Source organism: Eutrema salsugineum, unplaced genomic scaffold (genome assembly GCF_000478725.1).
Source record: "Eutrema salsugineum unplaced genomic scaffold, Eutsalg1_0 scaffold_9, whole genome shotgun sequence".
Classification (NCBI taxonomy): Eukaryota; Viridiplantae; Streptophyta; class Magnoliopsida; order Brassicales; family Brassicaceae; genus Eutrema; species Eutrema salsugineum.
The window spans coordinates 278,027-298,729 of NW_006256342.1; the positions used below are offsets into that span (position 1 = coordinate 278,027).

Here is a 20,703-nt window from a genome sequence, read left to right on the forward strand (position 1 = left end):
CCTTGATTGTATTACTACCGTTGAACAACATTCCGCGTATATATCATTGTTGAAGTCGATAATGCATCGTTAATGATAAGTGAGTATTGAGTTTGTTCTTTCTCTTGTTTTGGCTTTTGACTTTAAATGTTAAAGAGAGAATAACATTCTCAGTTTCTCACCCACACAATGTTTGCAAGCTGAATCAATGTTATGGCGTGGGTACATGGGGTTAAGTTGATTAATTACATATAAGATGATCATAAAACAATTAGTACTATTAGATTAACAGGAACAACTATTTTGTACTCTATATATAGTTTATCTCATAAGACGTTATTTCCTTAAATCAAATGTAAGCCAAAAAGATTTCTATTAGATTACAATTTCCTGATTTGCAGGAAGCCTTCAGAAAGGGACAAATAGATCATATATGGCATATTGGCATGTGTGGACATTGTGGTCACTGCCTCACTGGTGACTGAAAATCAATTGAAAAAATAGTATAATAACGTTTATAGCTAGGTATAATCCATATAAAACTAATCAGTTTTTTCCAAATGTTTTGTTTGGTCGTATCTGATGGCTGACTGATTAGTGATTAATTAGGTCATTCTATCTTTTAACCCACGTCCGCATGGAAAATATGGAAAATCGTATTATCAATATACACGTAAGTTGGAGAAGAGATGAGAGTGGTGACTAGACTTACAGTGTTTGAGATAAATTCAACCTTACCGTACGTAATGAAGTGAAACTATCAAGGTCCCACGCGGGAAACTATCTACGCAGTTGAATTGTTGAAGGTATGATCATGGCGGATCTTGTTGTGGAAATTAAATAACTTTTTTTTTTTAGCAACTAACTTTACAAGTTTGGGTATAACTCGCTATCAACATATGTAGTTTTTTTTTGTTTTTCTCAATTACTTACACGGAAAACTATTATTGTAATCTAGTAATTCTGAAAACCTATCTGTTCTTATGGTCTATAGTTATCTATTTATTTATTTTGTTAAAAAATATATAATTGCTGTTTTAAACCATTTTTAGATATGTTGTTTTTGTTAATTTTTGTAAGCTGTAAAAATGTATAGAATTGCTGTTAGAATTACATTCAGTAAAAATAAAAGAAAAGGTATACCGTATACGTAAGTATGATTTTGTTGGATCGAACGGCTATAAGGGCATTTATACACATAGGTGCTCTTTGTTGCCAGATCGACGGCAAGGATGGACTTTAGGCGTTACCACGCGTCGTGTTAAATAATTAGCGGTAGATGCAAAAAAATAAAAGCTACGGAAGTTGTGACGACGAGAGTGAGCCCGGTTCGGACATTTGGTGAGTCTAAGCCACGTGAATTGATGTGGTTATCTATCTCATCCATCCCGAAATTAAAAAAAAAAATAAATTCAAGACTAACACGCTAGAGGCCGTCGGATGATCATTAGAAGATATAGCTGAACGGTTGGATGATCATTAGAAGATATAGCTGAACGGTTTACATGAGTAGGTGTACAGTAACAAACGTGAACATAAGCATAGGAAATTAGAGCCGGTGTTTAATGGAGCATCGGAAGAGTAGTCTTATAAAACGACACGATATCTCGCACTTCATCTCCAACTTCGTTCTCTCTCTCTCTCTTGCAGAGCATCAGTCTCTCTGTCTCTCTTTTTTTTTTTGTTGTTGATAATTTCGTTTAATTAAGAGAGAGAGATGATGGCGAAGGCGTTGTTACCGGAATTTTGGACGGAGATTTTGGTGCCGGTGTGCGCCGTGGTGGGAATCGTGTTCTCGCTTTTCCAGTGGTATGTTGTGTCTTGCGTGAAACTCACGGCCGACCGTGGCGGAGAGCACGAAGGAGATGGGAAGAATGGACACGACGATTATCTGATCGAGGAAGAGGAAGGAGTTCACGATCAGAGCGTCGTGGCCAAGTGCGCTGAGATTCAGACCGCTATATCGGAAGGTGACACCTCGTAAAAATCATCTGCTCTGTTTTTATTTTTAGCTGTAGAGATTGAATTGAAAATTTCTCGCGTCGTTGAATGGTGGGAGAAAATAGAAAACTTTCAAATTCATGGAAATGTCACTTTCGGAAAGAAGAAACAAAAAAACTGAAGCTTTCTTTTTGTTTTGTTTCGCATCTGCCAGATAAACTGTGTTTTATTAGTTTTGTTGGATTTGGTAGGTCATATAGCTTAGACTGGCACACGTGCCATCACACGTGATCTAAGCTGCTTCATTCATGATGAATAATAAGCTTTGGCTTAATTTTGACAGTAATCTGTAACCTTGTCCGTGGTGTGGTGTGGAACAGGTGCAACCTCATTTCTGTTCACCGAGTACAAATATGTTGGTGTCTTCATGGTTTTCTTTGCTGCCGTTATCTTTCTCTTCCTGGGATCAGTCCAAGGGTTCAGCACCAAGAGCCAGCCTTGCACTTACGACAAGACAAGAACATGCAAGCCAGCTCTCGCAACTGCTGTCTTCAGTACCATCTCCTTCGTGCTCGGCGCAGTGACGTCAGTCCTCTCTGGCTTTCTCGGGATGAAGATTGCCACTTATGCCAACGCTAGAACCACACTTGAAGCAAGGAGAGGTGTTGGGAAGGCTTTCATCGTTGCATTCAGGTCTGGTGCTGTAATGGGTTTCCTTCTCGCAGCAAACGGTCTCTTGGTGCTTTACATTACCATCAACCTCTTCAAGATTTATTACGGCGATGACTGGGAAGGCCTTTTTGAGTCCATCACTGGTTATGGTCTTGGTGGATCCTCCATGGCGCTCTTTGGTAGAGTTGGTGGTGGAATCTACACCAAGGCTGCTGATGTTGGTGCTGACCTTGTGGGAAAAGTAGAAAGGAATATCCCTGAAGACGATCCCAGGAATCCAGCTGTTATTGCTGATAATGTTGGTGACAATGTTGGTGATATTGCTGGGATGGGCTCTGATCTCTTTGGCTCGTACGCTGAATCATCTTGTGCTGCACTCGTTGTTGCTTCTATCTCGTCTTTTGGAATCAACCATGATTTCACAGGCATGTTGTTCCCGTTGCTCATCAGTTCAATGGGGATCTTGGTTTGTTTGATCACCACTCTCTTTGCCACCGACATCTCTGAGATCAAGGCAGTGAAAGAGATCGAGCCGGCCCTCAAAAACCAGCTTATTATCTCGACGGTTATCATGACTGTTGGAATCGCTTTAGTGTCGTGGACTGGGTTGCCATCTTCCTTCACAATCTACAACTTCGGGACACAGAAAGTTGTGAAAAGCTGGTAAAACATCCTTTGATTGGTTGCATTTGCTTGTTTGTGTTTTTCTTCTTCCCCAAAGCGCATTACTTTAATCTAGGATTTACAGGGAGCTATTCCTCTGTGTTGCTGTTGGTCTCTGGGCTGGACTCAGCATCGGCTTTGTTACTGAATACTATACCAGCAATGCATACAGGTAATGAAACTATTCTTGATTCTATTTCATTTGCAGTCTTTCTCATCTCATGTGTATGTGTGTATGTGTATGTCTGTGTGGTGTTTGCAGCCCTGTGCAAGACGTGGCGGATTCATGCAGAACAGGAGCAGCAACCAACGTAATATTCGGACTTGCTCTTGGTTACAAATCCGTGATAATTCCAATATTTGCGATTGGTGTCAGTATATTTGTTAGCTTCAGCTTTGCTGCCATGTACGGTGTAGCAGTTGCTGCACTAGGGATGCTAAGTACCATCGCAACTGGTTTGGCAATTGATGCTTATGGTCCAATCAGTGACAATGCTGGTGGTATTGCTGAGATGGCTGGAATGAGCCACCGCATCCGAGAAAGAACCGACGCTCTTGACGCCGCTGGAAACACCACTGCTGCTATCGGAAAGGTATCCAAGTAAAAACCTCCTCCTCCTCTCTTTTCTTCTTCTTTCTCAGAGATGTACTCAACAAGCTCTCAAAGTTGTGGTCTGTTTATGACAGGGATTTGCGATAGGTTCTGCTGCGCTAGTGTCGCTGGCTCTGTTTGGTGCATTTGTGAGCCGAGCAGGAATAGAGAGAGTGGATGTGTTGACACCAAAGGTAGTGATAGGGTTGCTTGTAGGGGCAATGCTTCCATATTGGTTCTCTGCAATGACGATGAAGAGCGTGGGAAGTGCAGCTCTGAAGATGGTGGAAGAAGTGAGGAGGCAGTTCAACACCATCCCTGGACTCATGGAAGGTACAGCAAAACCAGACTATGCTACATGCGTCAAGATCTCCACTGATGCTTCCATCAAGGAAATGATTCCTCCCGGTTGCCTTGTCATGCTTACTCCTCTTATAGTCGGTTTCTTCTTCGGTGTTGAGACCCTCTCTGGTGTGCTCGCTGGCTCCCTCATCTCCGGTGTTCAGGTAACAAAATCTTATCTTATTATTAATCAATACCCGCGGGTAAAGCAGAGTCTAAGTTGGCTGAGGTTTTCTCAAACAGATTGCGATATCTGCATCCAACACTGGTGGAGCCTGGGACAATGCCAAGAAGTACATTGAGGCAAGTCTTTTTGAAATACTTCTTCTTTCATTTATTTGTGAGAACAAAATAACGGGAATGTGAAACAATGAGCAGGCGGGAGCATCAGAGCACGCGAGGAGCTTAGGGCCAAAAGGGTCAGAGCCACACAAGGCAGCAGTGATAGGTGACACAATAGGAGACCCCTTGAAGGATACATCAGGACCGTCCCTTAACATATTGATCAAGCTTATGGCCGTTGAGTCTCTTGTCTTTGCTCCCTTCTTTGCGACTCACGGTGGTTTCCTCTTCAACATCTTCTCGTGAAATAAGCTTTTTAACTCTATACAGTATATATTTAGCCTACCGAAAGAAATAAAACAGAAGAAGATAGAATTTTCTCATCTTATTAAAGGCGGTGGTTGGTTGTATAGAAATATTAGAAGGTTTTCTCGATAATGATTAGGGTCCATACAAGTAGAATAACCGTATTATACTAGTAGAAGATAATTGTTTTTTGATGATTGAAACCAAAAGAAAACAAATAAGAAGATGATTGATTGATAGATCTTTATTTATTGATCCGAATAGTAGAGACGTCGCGGTTCCTTGCAACAGGTGGAGAAGCGTAACATTTCTTGCGACAAGCGGCACATTCTGACGCTGGAGATGTGCGTTTGCAATGCTCTCGACAAATCACACTGCACTCTATTTCCGTTTTCGCTTCCCCTTCTTCTATCACGTTTACCGCAATTATTAGTATCATCATCATTATCCCCACCATTCTCGTTACTTCTTTCCCCATTTTTCTTCTTCTTCTAGCTTACTTATGTTTTATGTTTTATGAATGAGTTACTACTGTTTGATTGATGCAAACGTCTCTACTTATTTATATACTTCTGAGACTGTGATGAGTACATTCTTTTTCCAACTAAATATTACTCAAAATTAATAAGTTTTATTTGTTTCCATGTTTCGACGACTCTATATCGTATGGTATAAAATATGCCGATTTAATTACCAGTTACCTTTTCTTTATCGTAAACTTTTGATATATTTCCGTTTTAATTTTCAAATATTTTCTTTTTATCTTCACCATTAATATTTTCTATATACATACAAATTCAACTATTTCCGTTAACATACAAATTCAATGAAATATATTTCCGTGTTAAATTCATTGAAAATATTTTAAAAATCATTAGTTTTCGCCTTTTCGGCCTTTTAACGCCCCACAGAAGTATCAAAGCCATTAATCACAGAGACTAATACTAATGCTCTAATTTTTTGAAACATGTCTGTATTAAGTTCACTGTCAAACACAGGAACATTTGGGACATTTGACACTTTTTTACATTGGACGTGTGTTATGTAATATCTCTAGTATAACCTACGATTCTTATATTTAGGGAATACAAATCTTCCACACATTTGAAAAAAAAATACATTGGCCAGCAGTATCAGTAGATTAGAGTTTCCTATTAGATGGCGAAGAGAATTCGAACCAGATTCAGATGACAAGTTTAAACAAGTAGAAGGAAAAGATCGAGCAAAGAAATCACAATTCGGTGACAGCAAGATTAGAAGAACTTGCAAAGAGATCGAAACAAGAACCTTGAAACGAGATTATTTATATCTCTCCTCTGTATCCACCAGAGCCAAAATAGTCTTTTCTAGAATTAGATATGGCCACACTCTTCTGGTGCTCCAGTTTTGGACAGTCCCGAATACGATGTCCGAGACCGCCACAATAAGCACAACCCTTGACACCACTTGCATTTGCGATGGTCTCTGCTTCTTCCATTGGATCATTCAGCTCAGCAAGGACTGGCGGGATCCTCTGCTTCGCTTCTTGCAACAGGTGTTTCAAATCGAGCAGCGTGGTTTCGCTTTGGTTCTTGTTTATAAACGTAGTTGCTATCCCAGTTTTTCCACACCGACCTGTTCGTCCTATCCTATGCACATAGTTCTCAATCTCCGCAGGCATGTCGTAGTTGATCACGTGTTGTATATCAGGGAAATCTAAACCCTTTGAAGCAACATCGGTCGCGACCAAGACATCTTTTTTCCCAGCTTTGAACGAAGAGATGGCGTACTCTCTGTCTTCTTGATCTTTTCCTCCATGGATGGCCACTGCTTCCACTCCTTTCAGTAGCAAGTACTCGTGAATGTCATCAACATCAGCTTTGTTCTCGCAGAATATCAAAACCGGTGGAGAAGTTTTCTGCAGGCACTCGAGGAGGTACACAATCTTTGCTTCTTGTTTCACGTATTCTACCTCCTGGATCACATCGAGATTCGCAGCTCCAGCTCTTCCTACGTTAACAGTCACGGGTTTCACCAGAGCACTTCTGGCAAAGATTTGAATTTTTGTGGGCATTGTGGCAGAAAACAGAAGTGTTTGACGCTGAGACTTAAAGTGGTCAAAGACTTCCCTTATGTCATCCTCAAAACCCAAATCAACCAACCTATCGGCCTCATCCAGCGTCAGGTATCTATATCAGGAAAAAAATAGCAAGGTAAACATCATTGTCCAGAGAAAGGATATCGAGCGACACAATGAAGAGCATACATAGCAAAGAAGTGCTAACAGGCCCTAGACAAATCAGGCACAATAAACCACAAACAGATATTCTAAAGAATCTAGCCAAATGCAAGACTCCATAAAAAATAAAAAAAGTTGAGGATATAAGATCAGGTAACGCAGTCCAGGTAGCAAACGTATTCCAATCAGGCTGATTAATTATGTAAACAAAAGAGCCAAAAAAAAAGGAAAGAAAGAAAGAGAGCAGCCTTACCTGCAAGCATCTAAGCTCATTTTCTTCTTGGCGAGCATATCCTTCAACCTCCCAGGGGTTGCAACAACGATGTGAACACCTCTCTTGACAACATCCAACTGGGATCTCATATCAATACCTCCGATGCAAAGCAACGACCTTAATGGCGGGTATCCAGCCGCGACTAAAGGAGCGACAAACTGTTCCACGACTTCATAAGTCTGCCTAGCAAGCTCTCTAGACGGACAAACAATAAGGCCAATGGGACCTTCTCCAGAAGCGATAGGCATCATCATCTCCTCCTGCAGAGCAATCATGATCATAGGAAGGACGAAAACCAAAGTCTTTCCTGAACCCGTGAAGGCAATCCCAATCATATCTCTCCCTGACAAAATCACAGGAAGACCCTGAACTTGGATCGGAGTCGGCTGCACTATTCCTTTCTCCTTGAGCGTTTCGAGAACAGGTCTCGGAAACTTCATATCCTTGAAGTTCTTGATTGGCGGAGGGATATCTTCACCGTTAACTATAATATGCCATTGCTTCCTAATCAAATCTCTCTGTTTACTCGACATCCTCCTAATGTTCAAAGGGGGTTTCCAACCCGTTAGCAGAGGCTCTGTATAAGTGATACCTTTGGCCAATTCTCGAACTGACATAAGCGTCTTCTTATCCGATAGATGCTCCATCATCTCCTTCTCTTGTAAAATTATTTGCTCTGTAGCACTAACTTCGGGTACATCTCTCTTGAGCTGAGTTGCTTGAACAAGCAAGCTAGGTTTAGCTTCAGCGAGCTTGTCCTTGTCCGCTTCTTCCTCCAACTCCGGGACCTTTCCCTTCCGCTGAAGTATCTTCTGCTCTTCCATCGCTCTACGCTTTGCCACTGGAACATACTCCACGTAATCATCATCCTCTTCCATGATTCGAAAATCCACTCACTAACTTCTATGAACCGAAAACCTAATCACACCTCGAATCAACAGATCTCTCCCGATCGCAAACAACTCTAGGTTTCTCTCTTAGAGATTGTCGAGTCGGTCAGTTTTCTTATACTGTATTCGGTAATCGGGTTTAGACGGCGCCGATACAAAGGCAGGCTATGTGGGCCGTTAACGGGATATTGTTACAGACATTGGGCCTTTAATGTGTCTATTTTCATGTCCATCGGGCCTATATTTAAGCTTATATTTGGCCCGTAAATAAACTTTTTATTATGTCGATATGGGCCTTTGTGGCGCTTATTATTTAGGGTCCCTATTATTTATGTCTATTCGACTATTTCAATGTTTCATCATTTTCTCACGACATCAAACAAAATTTTGATCTTAAAACAGTAGGATACAAGATCTGCCAGAAGTGGCATGGCATGGTTTTAATGGATATATATAAATAAAAGATTCCAAAAATCAAATCAAGCAAGCTTTAAAACCCTTCTCTAACTCCTCCCGGTTCAAATTCTTGCCAATGAAGACGATCTTGTTGACTCTGGCTTCGTCTTTCCCCCATAACCGGTCTGGTGATCCTTGAAATATGTCATGGACTCCTTGAAACACGAATCTCTCCTCCATGGTGTGGACCGAGAGTAGACCTTTCATTCTGTAGATATCCTCACTGCGCTCCATTAGTAACGTCCCGAGCCACATGTTTGCCTGATGGATTGTGACACAATTTGAAATGGTTTAACGTACAGTTTCCATCAATCAGTTGCTTAAATGGGACTTTTTCTGTTACCTTCTCAAGGTCTAAGCTCCCTTCGCAAACTATACTGACCGACGAAACACCGGGATCATGGGTGTGATCATGAGAATGATGATGATCTGCAGTTTTCAGAATCCGAGACTAATTACCATTTTTATAATGCTGAAGCCTACAACCAATATAACTAATAAAGGCGTTTTACCCTAATGCCCTTTTCAGGTACAACCATTAACAAACTTACCATGTTCATTGTGGTGATGGTGGTCATGATCATGGTGATGATCATCGTGACACTCATCATGATCTTCCTTTTCATCTTCATTCACAGCGCTTTCGATTCTGATAAAGCAGGATTTACGTAACAGACACAAAAAAAAAACACCTTAATAAATGCATAAAGCTACGAGCAACCAGATGAATTGCTATCATAAATATAACAAGAACCAGACCTCTCTAGATCAAAACCTCCAATTCCAAGAACATAATCTAAGTCAACGTTTCCGTAATTTGTCCGCGTCATCTGAGCCATGCTATTAATAGTCTGCAGATTGCCACAGCAAATACGTCAACATGAGAAGAACATGTGAACAGGTATACTGTATAATCATCTAATGAGAGACATGAAGAAGAAGCAGGATCGACCTTTATGCGTTGCACCACCAAACTTAATTCTGGCTCACCAACAAGATCAGTCTGCAGCATAGTACACTCAATTTTCAGAACAAGAGCTATGCCCAGAAAGAACAATATATTATGGACAATCGATAACTTCCCCATACATTAAGGTAAAACATGGATCCATCACTTACGACGTGTCAATACCATTAGTGCAAATGAAGATAAACTACGTAAGATAAGAAGGGCCTGAATTTTATGATAAGGACACAATCAACCTCTCACGAACACTAATACTATCACATTCTCTTGGATATAATTAGGTTCAAAACTTTGATTACCTTATTAACAATGATACGATCTGCATACGCTATTTGTTCAATAGCCTCATTGACAACACCTTTGGGTTTGACCTCATCTAGATGCAAACGAGCATGCTTAGCATCAACAAGAGTAACAACGCCGTCCAGTTTGACATCATTGAAAATTTCATCCTCTGCATAAAAGGTTTGGATAATCGGGGCCGGGTTTGCCAACCCTGAAAAGGAATTTATACAGAACATATTCATTACTAAGAACATAATAAAGATGAAATAACTCTAGAGCTTAGTGGCTATAAAATAAAATGGTTCCTACCTGTTGTCTCAATCACTATATGGTCGAACTTTCCTTTCTTCTTATTGACTAACTCAGAAATCATCCTCACAAGATCACCCCTAACCGTGCAACAAAGGCAGCCATTGTTGAGCATTACTATATCCTCCGCTCCCACAGATTTAGAAGCAACAAGTGACCCGTCAATGTCAACTTCACCAAACTGAGAGAATTCACATTAAACATAAATTAAAACTAATTAAAAGAAAATCAGCCACATTCAACTAATTAAGAGGATCAAGGCACCTCATTCTCGATCACGGCTATGCGCTTCCCATGATCTCTGGTCAGTATATGATTCAGCAATGTCGTCTGCTCAACCGGGGAAAAAGAAATCCACCATAATCAGCAGAAACCAAAACGAGAGTCTGGCTGTCAAATCCATAACTTAAAAAGTGAAAGATTATAATACTTGGCAGGAATTTAAGGTATCATGGAAATACAGGAACCCTAGAATAATAAGAAATGAGAGCAGTAACCTTGCCAGAGCCCAGAAACCCCGTGATTATAGTAGCTGGAATTCGGTTGTCTTGTGGAATCTTAGTGGCGACATCGGAATCTTCTGGAGCGGAAGCTGAGGCCGAGACGGAGGAGAATCTTCGAAGGCGATTGGAGTTTAACACCGGTGAATAGAACAACGACGGCGTCGTTCTGACGGAAACGGTCGTAGCTCTGCGCCGGGAGAAAAGCGGGACGGCGGAAGAAGAGAAGCGATAGTTCAGGGCGGTAGCGGAACGAGGAGCGGTGAAAGCGAGGAAGGTTGTGGCCATCTCTTCTAGTTTCGACAGCGTCGCCATTTCAGAAACTGAAGACGTCAATGGCGATTTACTACCTACTGTGTAGCTTCTCGATACTGATAATTTCTTTTTCCCGGTCGGTTTTTTTCTTTCTTAAAATTACTATTTTCTTTAAGTCATTAATTTCTGAAGATATTGTTGTAATTGTTGTTGATTCATAAAATAAGTCTGGGCCGTGGGCCGCACAGCCTTAGTAATCCGATTATCCAAAACCATTCTTTGGACGGTCGCAAATTCTCCAACTGTCAATTTTTGGAATAATCCGATCTCGCTTCATATTCAGCACACTGAGATTTTCTCACTCAAAACCAAAAAAAAGCAGTGATGTGCTCAGAGTAAGTAGTAGACAAAGGCAAGCAACAACGAATCAACCAATTGGGAACTGTTTCAACTTGCTATAGATTTTATGTTACATGAATCCATTCACCTTGTTACTTTGTTAGAATGCTTTCTTTCAAACCAAACCAAACAAAACAAACAAAAAAAGATTCAGAAAATATCTAAAACTAAAAAAAATAAAAAGAGGAGTAAAAAAACACAGAAGCAGGGTCGGTTTTATATCATCTCTGAGGCTGATCGGAGGCGGAAGGTGTGGACGCCACAGCGCTGGCAGAGCCATTCTCAGGCGGTGGAGCCACTCCCCATTTACCTTCTGACTCAAGCGGCTCAAATATATGGACACCACCGTCTGAGAGGCCCACAGCAAGCATATTGGATTCTTGCGGATGTGCCGCAATCACCAGTGGATGCACATTCGAGTTGCTGCGCAGACACAGACATAACATAACGGGGAGATTCAACATTTACTCTTTGTTTTTTTTCTAAACCAAAAAATCTCAAAGACTGCTCTGTTCTCACCTGAGAGAAGCTGGCAAATACGCCGAGGGATTGATTCTGCAACGCAATCGAAGGTTTGCAGAGCTGAAGACACAGATTGTAGCATCCATGAAACTTGCGTATATCAATTGGCTATCACATGAGAATGTGGCATGTGTGATTGGAGCTGATGACTCACGTACAGGCCACTGACATTTTTTATTACAAAAAAAAATACAATCAGAAAAGGTTTCAGATGCAAGGAGAGAGAGGGAGTTGTAATTACTAGAAACCTGTTTCATGCACTCAAGCTTGGTTGTTTCGTATATAGCGAGCTGAGTTTCATGGACCACGAGGAAGTGTACTTGATCTTGATGAAATTGAACACGCGTGTCTGAAAGAGCACCCGTCGATCTTCCCTGTGGAATTTGCAGAACCTTGCTTTTCTGCTTCTCCCATCCATCCGTGTTCCATACACAAAGCTGCACATACAAACCAAAAAGAAAACCGCAATAAGACTTATATTGGTGGTTTTTCTTCATCATCTGAAGTCTTGATTAGATGAGATGAATCAGCACCTGAGCGTCTGCTCCAGACGAGACCAGAACGTTTAGGACGTTGGAGAAGGCGAGGCCGGTTATCCTCTTAGAATGTCCTTTAAGCTTGCTCTTGACCTCATCAACGCGAACATTATAAATCTGTATTGTACTATCATCCATTCCAATTGCAATTATATTGTTGTCTTGAGGGTGAAAAGCCAGAAACGTTGCAGCAGGCGGAGGCGGCATGAAAGTAGCCATTGTCTGCACTTACCCATTCATATGTCACAAAATGAAACTTTGTTTGTATTCATCACGCAGAGTACTGGTCTTTAGCTGGGATTTTACCTTAAACGTCATCATATTAAACAAAGAGATCTTTCCTCCGGATGCTGACATCACATAGGAATCATTCTTGGACAAAGCAAAACACGGTACGGCTTCCTCTGGATTAGTTTCAGTCACATCGTTTGTCATTAAGATCCCGCTCGCTGGTTGCCACTGCTGAGGAGGTAAAGAAGCCGTTGCCTATACGTAATGAGAGAAAACAAAAACAAAAAACTTTCCATTATTTCACCTCTTTCTACGATGGCAAAGACAAGTTTTAGACCATATATAATACCTTTCCAGTTGCGTTTCGGTCATTTCGCTGCCATTTCCAAAGCAGATGAATAGCATTTGATGCTAATGCCAAAATCGCATTTCCAGAATTTGTGAAAATCAATCTCGATATCTGCAGAAGTTCTGAGTCATTAGAAAGCAAAGACATATAAGTACAGCTACTGTTGGTCTCTGTTGGTACCTTGGTGACTCTCATATTCTCAGGGAGTCTCAACGAGCGGCATTGAGAGGGTTCACCGACTTCAGTAAGCTTCCATATCTTAGACTTATCATTTGATTCTTCAGTGATCACTGGCTTCACATCCACCATATTCCGCGAATCTCCATTCTGTTAGACAGGAAAGTGATGATTGGACGTAGACCAAAAGATAGAAATCACTGAAGGGAAAAACAATTCGAGTTTCCTACCATTCCGGGGATGGAAACCACAGAGGCAGGTCTCTCTGCCACCGCAATGTTGTTAATTGCAGGCTGCAAATGTGAATGAAACATTTAGTGTTGAAGAAAATTTCAATGTCAGGGTTAGTAATTTGTTTGTTGAAGATCCACTGAGCCAAAAAAAATCAGTACCTTGGAGGATTCAGAAGATAAGTTCTCGACCGTGTGCAATAGCCTCAGACCATCTGTGTTTGCCATAACCTTAATCATATTGTCATTTGCAGAAACGGCCAAGAGAGAGCCTTCCTTGTTAAACCGGATCCGAGGGCTTGCCTACAAAATATATAGTGCCATGATGACTTCAAATGAAAATACTCAGTTTCCACGAGAACTGAGATATATATATATATAAATTTAAATACCTGGAGACCCCCATCAGCATCAATTGCAGTCAAAAGCTGTATATTGTCCATATCCCAGAACTTAATGGAGAAGTCATCACCCGCAGCAAGATAGCGGTTTTTAGTAGTATCAAACTGAACAACACCAAGAGAACGCTTGTGGAATCCTTGATAAGTTCTTTTAACCGCTCCTTCGCTTTCATTCCACTCAACTATGTACGAATCCCCATCTTTACTCGTCCCACAAGAAAATAGCCTATCCACAGAAAAATAAAAATAATTACACTTTAAAGTTTAATTCACCATCACATCATTACGACACAGAACAGAACCACCAAGACGTAGAAGTGATGCGAATCATGCTATAACCTGGTTCCATCAGCACTGTAGGCCATCGTTGTACACCAGCGACCAGGAGCTTCGTAGTCAACCCGAGAACCCATATTATCATATAACCACGCTTTTATTTTCCCGTCAAGCGCAGTCGAAAAGATGAACTTAAGCACACGAAGAGATAATCAAGTCAAGACCAAGATAAAACTGAAACGAAACCGTTTAACTATTGCTACTTACCTGAATGTTTTCCTTGTAGTGAGGGCAGATAGAGTACACGGGAGCTTCGTGGCCTTCAAAAGTATGCCGTTTTACACCCGTTGCAGCATCCCAAACCTTAATTCAAAGTATTGAATTAGTCTCCTCTTTTGAGTTCCAACAAAAAAAAAAAAAGTTATGGAAAGTTAATCAAAAAGACTGAACCTTGATGGTTTTGTCATCACCACAAGTAGTAACACATAGTTGCTTGTTTGGAGTGGAGAATGCAATGTCATTAACACCACCAACGTGAGCATCTATCTGAAATCAAACTGCTATTAATTACAGGAAATGAAAGTAACGCTCAGTAAAAATGTTGTAAACCATATAACACCTCGAGGTGTTGCCTCATATCTTCACCACCGTGATAAGAGTATAGCTGTACAATATGTCTCGAATAAGCAACTCCTGCAGTGGAAAACGCGCATATGAATACCCAAAGCAGTTGAGAGAGCATTTCTAATCTCAAATCCTACCGAATAAGGAACCATCCGGGCTCCAAATCACACGGTTGACAGAAACGACAGGTTCTTTCACCAAAGCAGCCTAAAGACCAGAAAGTTTGGTCACTGAAGTTTCAAATAAATACTGGATGTTAAGAGTATGGTTGCTTTTCAGAAAGCAAGGCACCTGCAAGGGCATCGAACATTTACTCAGGTCCCAGACTTTGAAAGTCTTCTGTACTAGACGTTCTCGAGAACCGACTTCCCAGAGCCCAATATCCCCTACGTTTGTACCAACTGAAACAATGCAAGTTGAAGCTACTGATGTTACAAAATTCTTATGATGTTTATTACATGAAATATATATATATATATATATATATATAGAGAGAGAGAGAGAGAGAGAGAGAGAGAGAGAGAGCAAGAAACAGACCTAGTAGCAGAGCCTGTTTGATTGGATGGAAATCCATGCTCATGGGAGATGAGCCTTGGCTCAGAGTTCGTGCTACTGTCTTAGGCAAGTCATCAGGTGCTTTAAAGGTTTGAGTATGACCATGGCCCTGCCCCGGGAATGTCATCGGTAACATGTTCACACCTAGATTCACCTACATATGGAGGAGCAATACGTTTTAACGTAACATTACCAGTTAAGTAAAATATATTTTTGCTTGAGATTTTTGTCACCTCGTCAGAGATTCCCATAGGTCTTGTTCTTTTGGAGACATGTTCTGAGTCACCTGATGGGTAGTCTACAGCGGAATTACTTGGAGGAGTTCTCGGGTGCTTCAAGGCTGCTAAGACCAAAATAGGAAAAAAAGTAGAGACTTAAAAGTCCTGAAGAAGGCAAGGATAAAATTTGAAAGTCGATGATTTCACAGAGCTTCTAATGAAGAAACAAACTACCTTGGATGGATGGAGCACCGAGAGCAATAGCTCCTCCAGACACAGCTGGATGAGGGACAGAGGAAGGACTAGACATCCAACCAGCAAGAGGTGTCGGAACTGGAGACGGTGTTGGTTGAAATGGCTGGAGGCATAATTAAGGCAAGTCAAGCACGCCATGTGAAGGTGTAACTATAGCTTTATGACCAAAATCAGCAGAAACTGTGCTCATAAGAAAATAAAATCAATTGGAAATTGACCTACCCCGTGTGCGCCTAAAGGAGGAAATCCCCCGGCTTTTGGTAATGATCCAAGCAGCGGATTGTTGACAGGGGATGGTGCTCGTGCATCATTTGGTAGGCGACAGGAGTGATCCACAAAGAGAGTCTTTATATCAGGATTTGGCCTTGGGTTTTTACAAAGCTGATGTTGCCAATTTAAGCTGCAAGTGATGCATTCACGTAGAAACTAAGGGTTAAGGTAGTTGAAGAATGAAAATTTGAAGTGAACAAGTAAGGACGATCAATACCTCTGGTTAATCAGCGTCCTCAGCCGTGAATTTCGAAGGGTAGGAAACTGCAGTTTATCACGGAATAATGGATTCGCCTCTATCAACTTCTTAAGCTCCACCAACATGATAGATCTGGCTGACTTTGTGTCTCCATACTTGGATAACTGCTCGTTCTCCCTGAAGTTGAACAGCTTAAACTCTTTGTTCTCTTTGGCATAATTGTTAAAACTTGAACTTGTTAAAACCCTATAAGGCTTACCGGAAGTTTTCTAAGGTCAGGAGCTGAGTGATTTCCTTGAAAAGCTCCTCATTAAAAGTGGAAAAAACTTTCAAATCTTTCACTAAAATTTCAACAGCCTTTGGACGATCATGCCTACAAAAAGCACCCCGGTGATGAACAAATCAAACATAAAATCCTTTTTTTTTTGGGTGGCTTTAACTCACATTACTTACTTATCCAAGGCCTCGAGATACTTCTGCTTCCTTATCTCGAAGAATATCTTCATGGAGTATCTATTATCATCTACTTTTGTAAAACCAGAGAGATACTTCTCCACCTCATCCCAGTTTCCATTGTGCACCTCATCCTCAAAATACTTCATATTGAAGAAAAATCCAGATTCTTGTTCAAGCCTATTTTCAGAAATCTCAAGTTAATTACATTTCGCCACATACAGCGATTTCACAAACGAGAAGAAAAAGAAAAAAAAATACCAACGCAATTAGATCGGAAGGGCATAGAAGAAGACTTACTTATGAACAGTCTCTTTGAACTTCTCCTCATCTAGAAACTGTAAGATCAAGAAGACGAGCTCTCTACTAAGAGACGACATGTTTTTTGTTTACTCACTCCGAGACGTTTTCAACTCAGATGCAGAAAACCCACCAAATCTATCACCAGATCTGCAAAATATATTAATGGCGGCGATAACCATGAATGAACATCATCATCTAAGACTTGGTTTCAAATATTCCTGGAAAATGTTTTTTTAAAAACGAAAATGGGAGTTAGAAAATTTAATGGATACCCTCTTAACTAGATCTTTAAACTATCTATCTCCGGAAATTTCTCCTAAAAACTCCATTTCGGCGGATATAATTAGTGTATTATAGGGTAGGAATCGGGAAACAATAGGTCTTCTTTCCTACTATTATTGCCATCGAATTAAATAAGCTCAAATGGACATCTTTTTACTACATGAACAAACAAAAAAAAAAATCAAAAGGGAGGAAAAGCAAAAACCCAGAAAAGCTACGGTAAGAAGATAAAAAAATTCAAAGAGCTAGATTCCGTTCAACCAGAAGCGTAAAGCTTACTTACCATGAACAAGAGAGAGAGAGATCGATTTCACAAGGAAGGCCAGAGCTTCGGTTTCTCTCTCCTCAGATGAAAGAGGCGAAGGAATTTGGTTTTGGACTCTTTTTCATTCTCTCGACCGAAAAAAAAGAAGGAAAAGTAACAAAAAAAAAAGTTTTCTCTCTCTCGAAAATTATTTATACGAACATTAAATCTTGCTGAAATGGAGATTTTATTAATTTTCTGTAAAGGAGACTTTAATATGCGAAGGTGACGGATAACTGAGCGTGATAAGCGAACTCACCTATTAAACGATAACCACTCTGATTGCGATAAGTGAAATAGCATATGCATAAGCACACTTAAAACAAGACATACGACTTAGCCGGCTACAATAATCGACGCTATCGGCTCGGAACCTCTAGTTGCTAGCTGTACTCCACGGAGACATGATCTTCTGTTTCGAGACAAGTTTACACCCTCGGTAATTACCGTCGATCTGGTAGGACGAAACCATATCCATTAATCCAACGGTTTGTATTCCTTTCGAAGCGAAGTAGATGCGTCCCCACAGCTCTCTCATTACACGACAAAGCTTTTCCTTATGAGATGTATCTTAAGTTGCCTACCCTTGAAATGACAAATATTACCCAATTTGCCATTCAGCCATTTATTCTTGAAATGCGGTACTCGTTGAACATCACGTGATGGAGAGATAATTTAACCATAGATGATTGGTGTGTTAGAAAGTGGAAAAAGGTAGTAGAATAACTCTTTTTATTTTTTTCCTAGGAAAATTTATAACTGAGAGAATAAAAAAAATTGATAACACATTATACCCATTTGTGCTAGACCAAGAGAACAAAAAATTTCCTCATTATTATTATCATAGAACAAACAATCATATCCAAAGATTATAAAAAGGTTGTGACTTACTTTCACGATATGAAAACTTAAGACCATGTCTAGTAATGAACTCTTCTTAAAGAGGTTTATCCTGAATTAAAAAAAATATTTTTTTAAAAAAAATGTAAAAATTAGAAAAAAAAAAACTAACGCCCAATGACATCTTGCCACCTGGATAAAAGTCTGGGTCTTCAGGCTTGTCCTGATGAACCAATCCTTCTCATATATTCCCTCCGTTTTATAATAAATGTCGTTTTAGATTTCATTTTTTGTTTCAAAAATAATGTCATTCTGCATTTTCAATGTAACTTTTTACTCTTATTTCTTGTTTTATCCTTATTTAAAGATAATAGTTTTTGTAATTAAATATTATAAAAATATATTAATTAGGAGTATATTTGTATATTTTATTAATTTCTTAATCTATGTGAAATGTGTCAGAATGACATTTATTATGAAACGGAGGGAGTAAGTATTATTTTTTTTTTTAATCAAAACTGCCTAGAACTCGAGCTATAAACCCATACTAGACATGCTCTAATAGTCATCTAATTTGTGACCAACACGCGGGAAGAATTGTCTCAGATAAGAGATATAATTCAGTGAGACTCTTTTAATTTCAAATCAATTTTATATAATTTGACGTCGATTACCTTAAAGTTTTTCGAAACCAGAAGAAGAAAAAGAAATTATTTGTTTTAATTGCTCAAGGATGATAATTGTTTCTTTTGCTAAAGTTATGGGTGCACAAGAAAAGTATAACTTTTAAAAAGCATACTTTACTCTTTTATTTTTCACGGTACCACGAGTATCTACTTATTAGTATCTAATAATGTTAAATTGCTAATACATAATCTAAGTGAAATTGACGATTTAATTTGCTTTTTGATGCGAAGTACGACGAACATAATATGCGATACAAATTTTCAAAATCCTTTTGTCTAAATTTTAACATGGAAACTATCTAGTAAGAGATGTATAAACCAATGCTTCGATTGTATAGTATGCAAGAAGATGCGAATACTTATCAAACACTATTTAAAATATGTTGATGAGTGAGTGAGAATACTAAATAACAAGAAATATCAAATATGGTATCCAGTGATTAATATAAACTGATGAAATGAGCTTTTGTAGCCCGGGAAATGTATTAATATACATCAAATAAGAAATAAAATAACCAAACATAAAACATTGAGTCGTTTTTTAACAAACTGAAAATTTCCCCAAGTGTTAAAATAACACTTCAAATGTCTATTAACATAATTTTTTTCTCCTGTGAACTAAAATTTTGTTTTATAAATAGCAAAATTGACATAGTGACTGCATATTCCAGTTTTCTCGTTGTCATTATGTATATATATATGTAATTTAAATTGATAATCTATATTATAAGTGTATAACTATAGATAGGTTTTCGAATTAAAATTTACCATTCATACATTTCCACTGAAACAAGCTCAAGTGATTTTCGAATAGGTTATGTAAGTGGATTCAGAGTTTCTTGATAAATTAGAAGTGGTATATATATATATATATATATATATGAGTTGATGAAAGAATGATGAAAATTTGAAGAACAAAGAAATTAATTATTTGGTTTGGTAGGTCAACGTCATATAATCAATCAAAAGTTAGTAAGGAACATTAAAAATGAAAAGGAAAGTTATAAATTAAGATGTCAATATCAGACAACAACTCGTCAGTCCAGTATGATACGTTTCATTACGAGGCTAGGTACATGTGCATGATGTAATTATTACTTATTAATCTGAATATAAGATATTTTTATTTTTTAAAAGGTTAACGCATCTCAAAATATGTTAGTTCTTCACTGCTTCAAGTTAGTTATTGATAATTAGGGATGACAAATACTCTCTACCTAGGTTCTCGAATAATTTTTAGACATATGTCATTTTTAGCAAAAAAAAAATAAAAAAAAACTTGCACGAAGGCAGTTAACATGCTCAAACCAATATCTGATAGTAGCGAGATCATTCAGACGGTTTGGATATGACATCAGCAACGACTTGAGAATCCGATGCTATCATCCCCTATGAAAGTTTCGGATCACGGAAGCTCTGTCCCAAATAATTTACCAATAAGATGATTTGAAAAACATGTAAAAGTCTTTCTAGCATGAAACAAAACATACCCGGATTAGTTAAAAAAAAAACAGAACATACTCGGAAAAACATCCTAAATAAGTGGATATGTTTTTTTTTGTTTCTTTATAGAACAGTTGGATAAATAAAATGTCGAATGGTGGTCACTGGTTCAAGTAGCCACTGCATTTATTTTTGTTTTAAAGGCAAAAAAAATAGTGC

General features: G+C 39.1%; 5 protein-coding genes across 6 annotated transcripts; 1 reads left to right on the top strand and 4 right to left on the bottom strand.

Moving 5' to 3' along the window:
• The first annotated feature begins 1,605 nt into the window (after positions 1-1,605).
• On the top strand, positions 1,606-4,979 carry LOC18008278 (pyrophosphate-energized vacuolar membrane proton pump 1). Its single transcript, XM_006389735.2, has 7 exons — positions 1,606-1,949; positions 2,301-3,255; positions 3,341-3,427; positions 3,518-3,848; positions 3,943-4,353; positions 4,433-4,492; positions 4,568-4,979. The coding sequence occupies exons 1-7, from the start codon at positions 1,697-1,699 to the stop codon at positions 4,775-4,777; spliced, it is 2,307 nt and encodes a 768-aa protein (XP_006389797.1). The 5' UTR covers positions 1,606-1,696; the 3' UTR covers positions 4,778-4,979.
• A 12-nt stretch (positions 4,980-4,991) lies between these two features.
• Positions 4,992-5,311, bottom strand: LOC18008338. Its single transcript, XM_006389736.2, has one exon. It carries the CDS (start codon positions 5,253-5,255, stop codon positions 5,022-5,024), a length of 234 nt encoding a protein of 77 aa, XP_006389798.1. The 5' UTR covers positions 5,256-5,311; the 3' UTR covers positions 4,992-5,021.
• Positions 5,312-5,910: 599 nt separating this feature from the next.
• LOC18008424 (DEAD-box ATP-dependent RNA helicase 35) lies at positions 5,911-8,266 on the bottom strand. Its single transcript, XM_006389737.2, has 2 exons — positions 7,249-8,266; positions 5,911-6,945 (listed from the first exon to the last, which is right to left on the bottom strand). Exons 1-2 carry the CDS (start codon positions 8,145-8,147, stop codon positions 6,081-6,083), a joined length of 1,764 nt encoding a protein of 587 aa, XP_006389799.1. The 5' UTR covers positions 8,148-8,266; the 3' UTR covers positions 5,911-6,080.
• A 255-nt stretch (positions 8,267-8,521) lies between these two features.
• On the bottom strand, positions 8,522-11,076 carry LOC18008415 (COBW domain-containing protein 1). Its single transcript, XM_006389738.2, has 9 exons — positions 10,674-11,076; positions 10,441-10,506; positions 10,177-10,357; positions 9,882-10,078; positions 9,568-9,618; positions 9,375-9,466; positions 9,167-9,264; positions 8,959-9,044; positions 8,522-8,876 (listed from the first exon to the last, which is right to left on the bottom strand). Exons 1-9 carry the CDS (start codon positions 10,989-10,991, stop codon positions 8,634-8,636), a joined length of 1,332 nt encoding a protein of 443 aa, XP_006389800.1. The 5' UTR covers positions 10,992-11,076; the 3' UTR covers positions 8,522-8,633.
• A 282-nt stretch (positions 11,077-11,358) lies between these two features.
• Positions 11,359-17,647, bottom strand: LOC18008279 (topless-related protein 1). 2 transcript variants are annotated; one of them, XM_006389739.2, is made up of 25 exons: positions 17,495-17,647; positions 16,927-17,076; positions 16,627-16,806; positions 16,433-16,546; positions 16,192-16,350; positions 15,927-16,104; positions 15,684-15,807; positions 15,465-15,571; positions 15,214-15,385; positions 14,968-15,077; positions 14,814-14,883; positions 14,672-14,745; positions 14,503-14,598; positions 14,320-14,415; positions 14,116-14,243; positions 13,768-14,002; positions 13,538-13,678; positions 13,376-13,438; positions 13,149-13,295; positions 12,969-13,079; positions 12,695-12,874; positions 12,386-12,610; positions 12,101-12,289; positions 11,850-12,016; positions 11,359-11,753 (listed from the first exon to the last, which is right to left on the bottom strand). In XM_006389739.2, exons 2-25 carry the CDS (start codon positions 17,004-17,006, stop codon positions 11,552-11,554), a joined length of 3,348 nt encoding a protein of 1,115 aa, XP_006389801.1. In that variant the 5' UTR covers positions 17,007-17,076; positions 17,495-17,647; the 3' UTR covers positions 11,359-11,551. The 2 variants fall into 2 exon arrangements, with proteins under 2 accessions (XP_006389801.1, XP_024009748.1); XM_024153980.1 differs by lacking the exon at positions 17,495-17,647 and having other exon boundaries at positions 11,552-11,753; positions 15,465-15,574; positions 16,927-17,006.
• Positions 17,648-20,703: the final 3,056 nt, after the last annotated feature.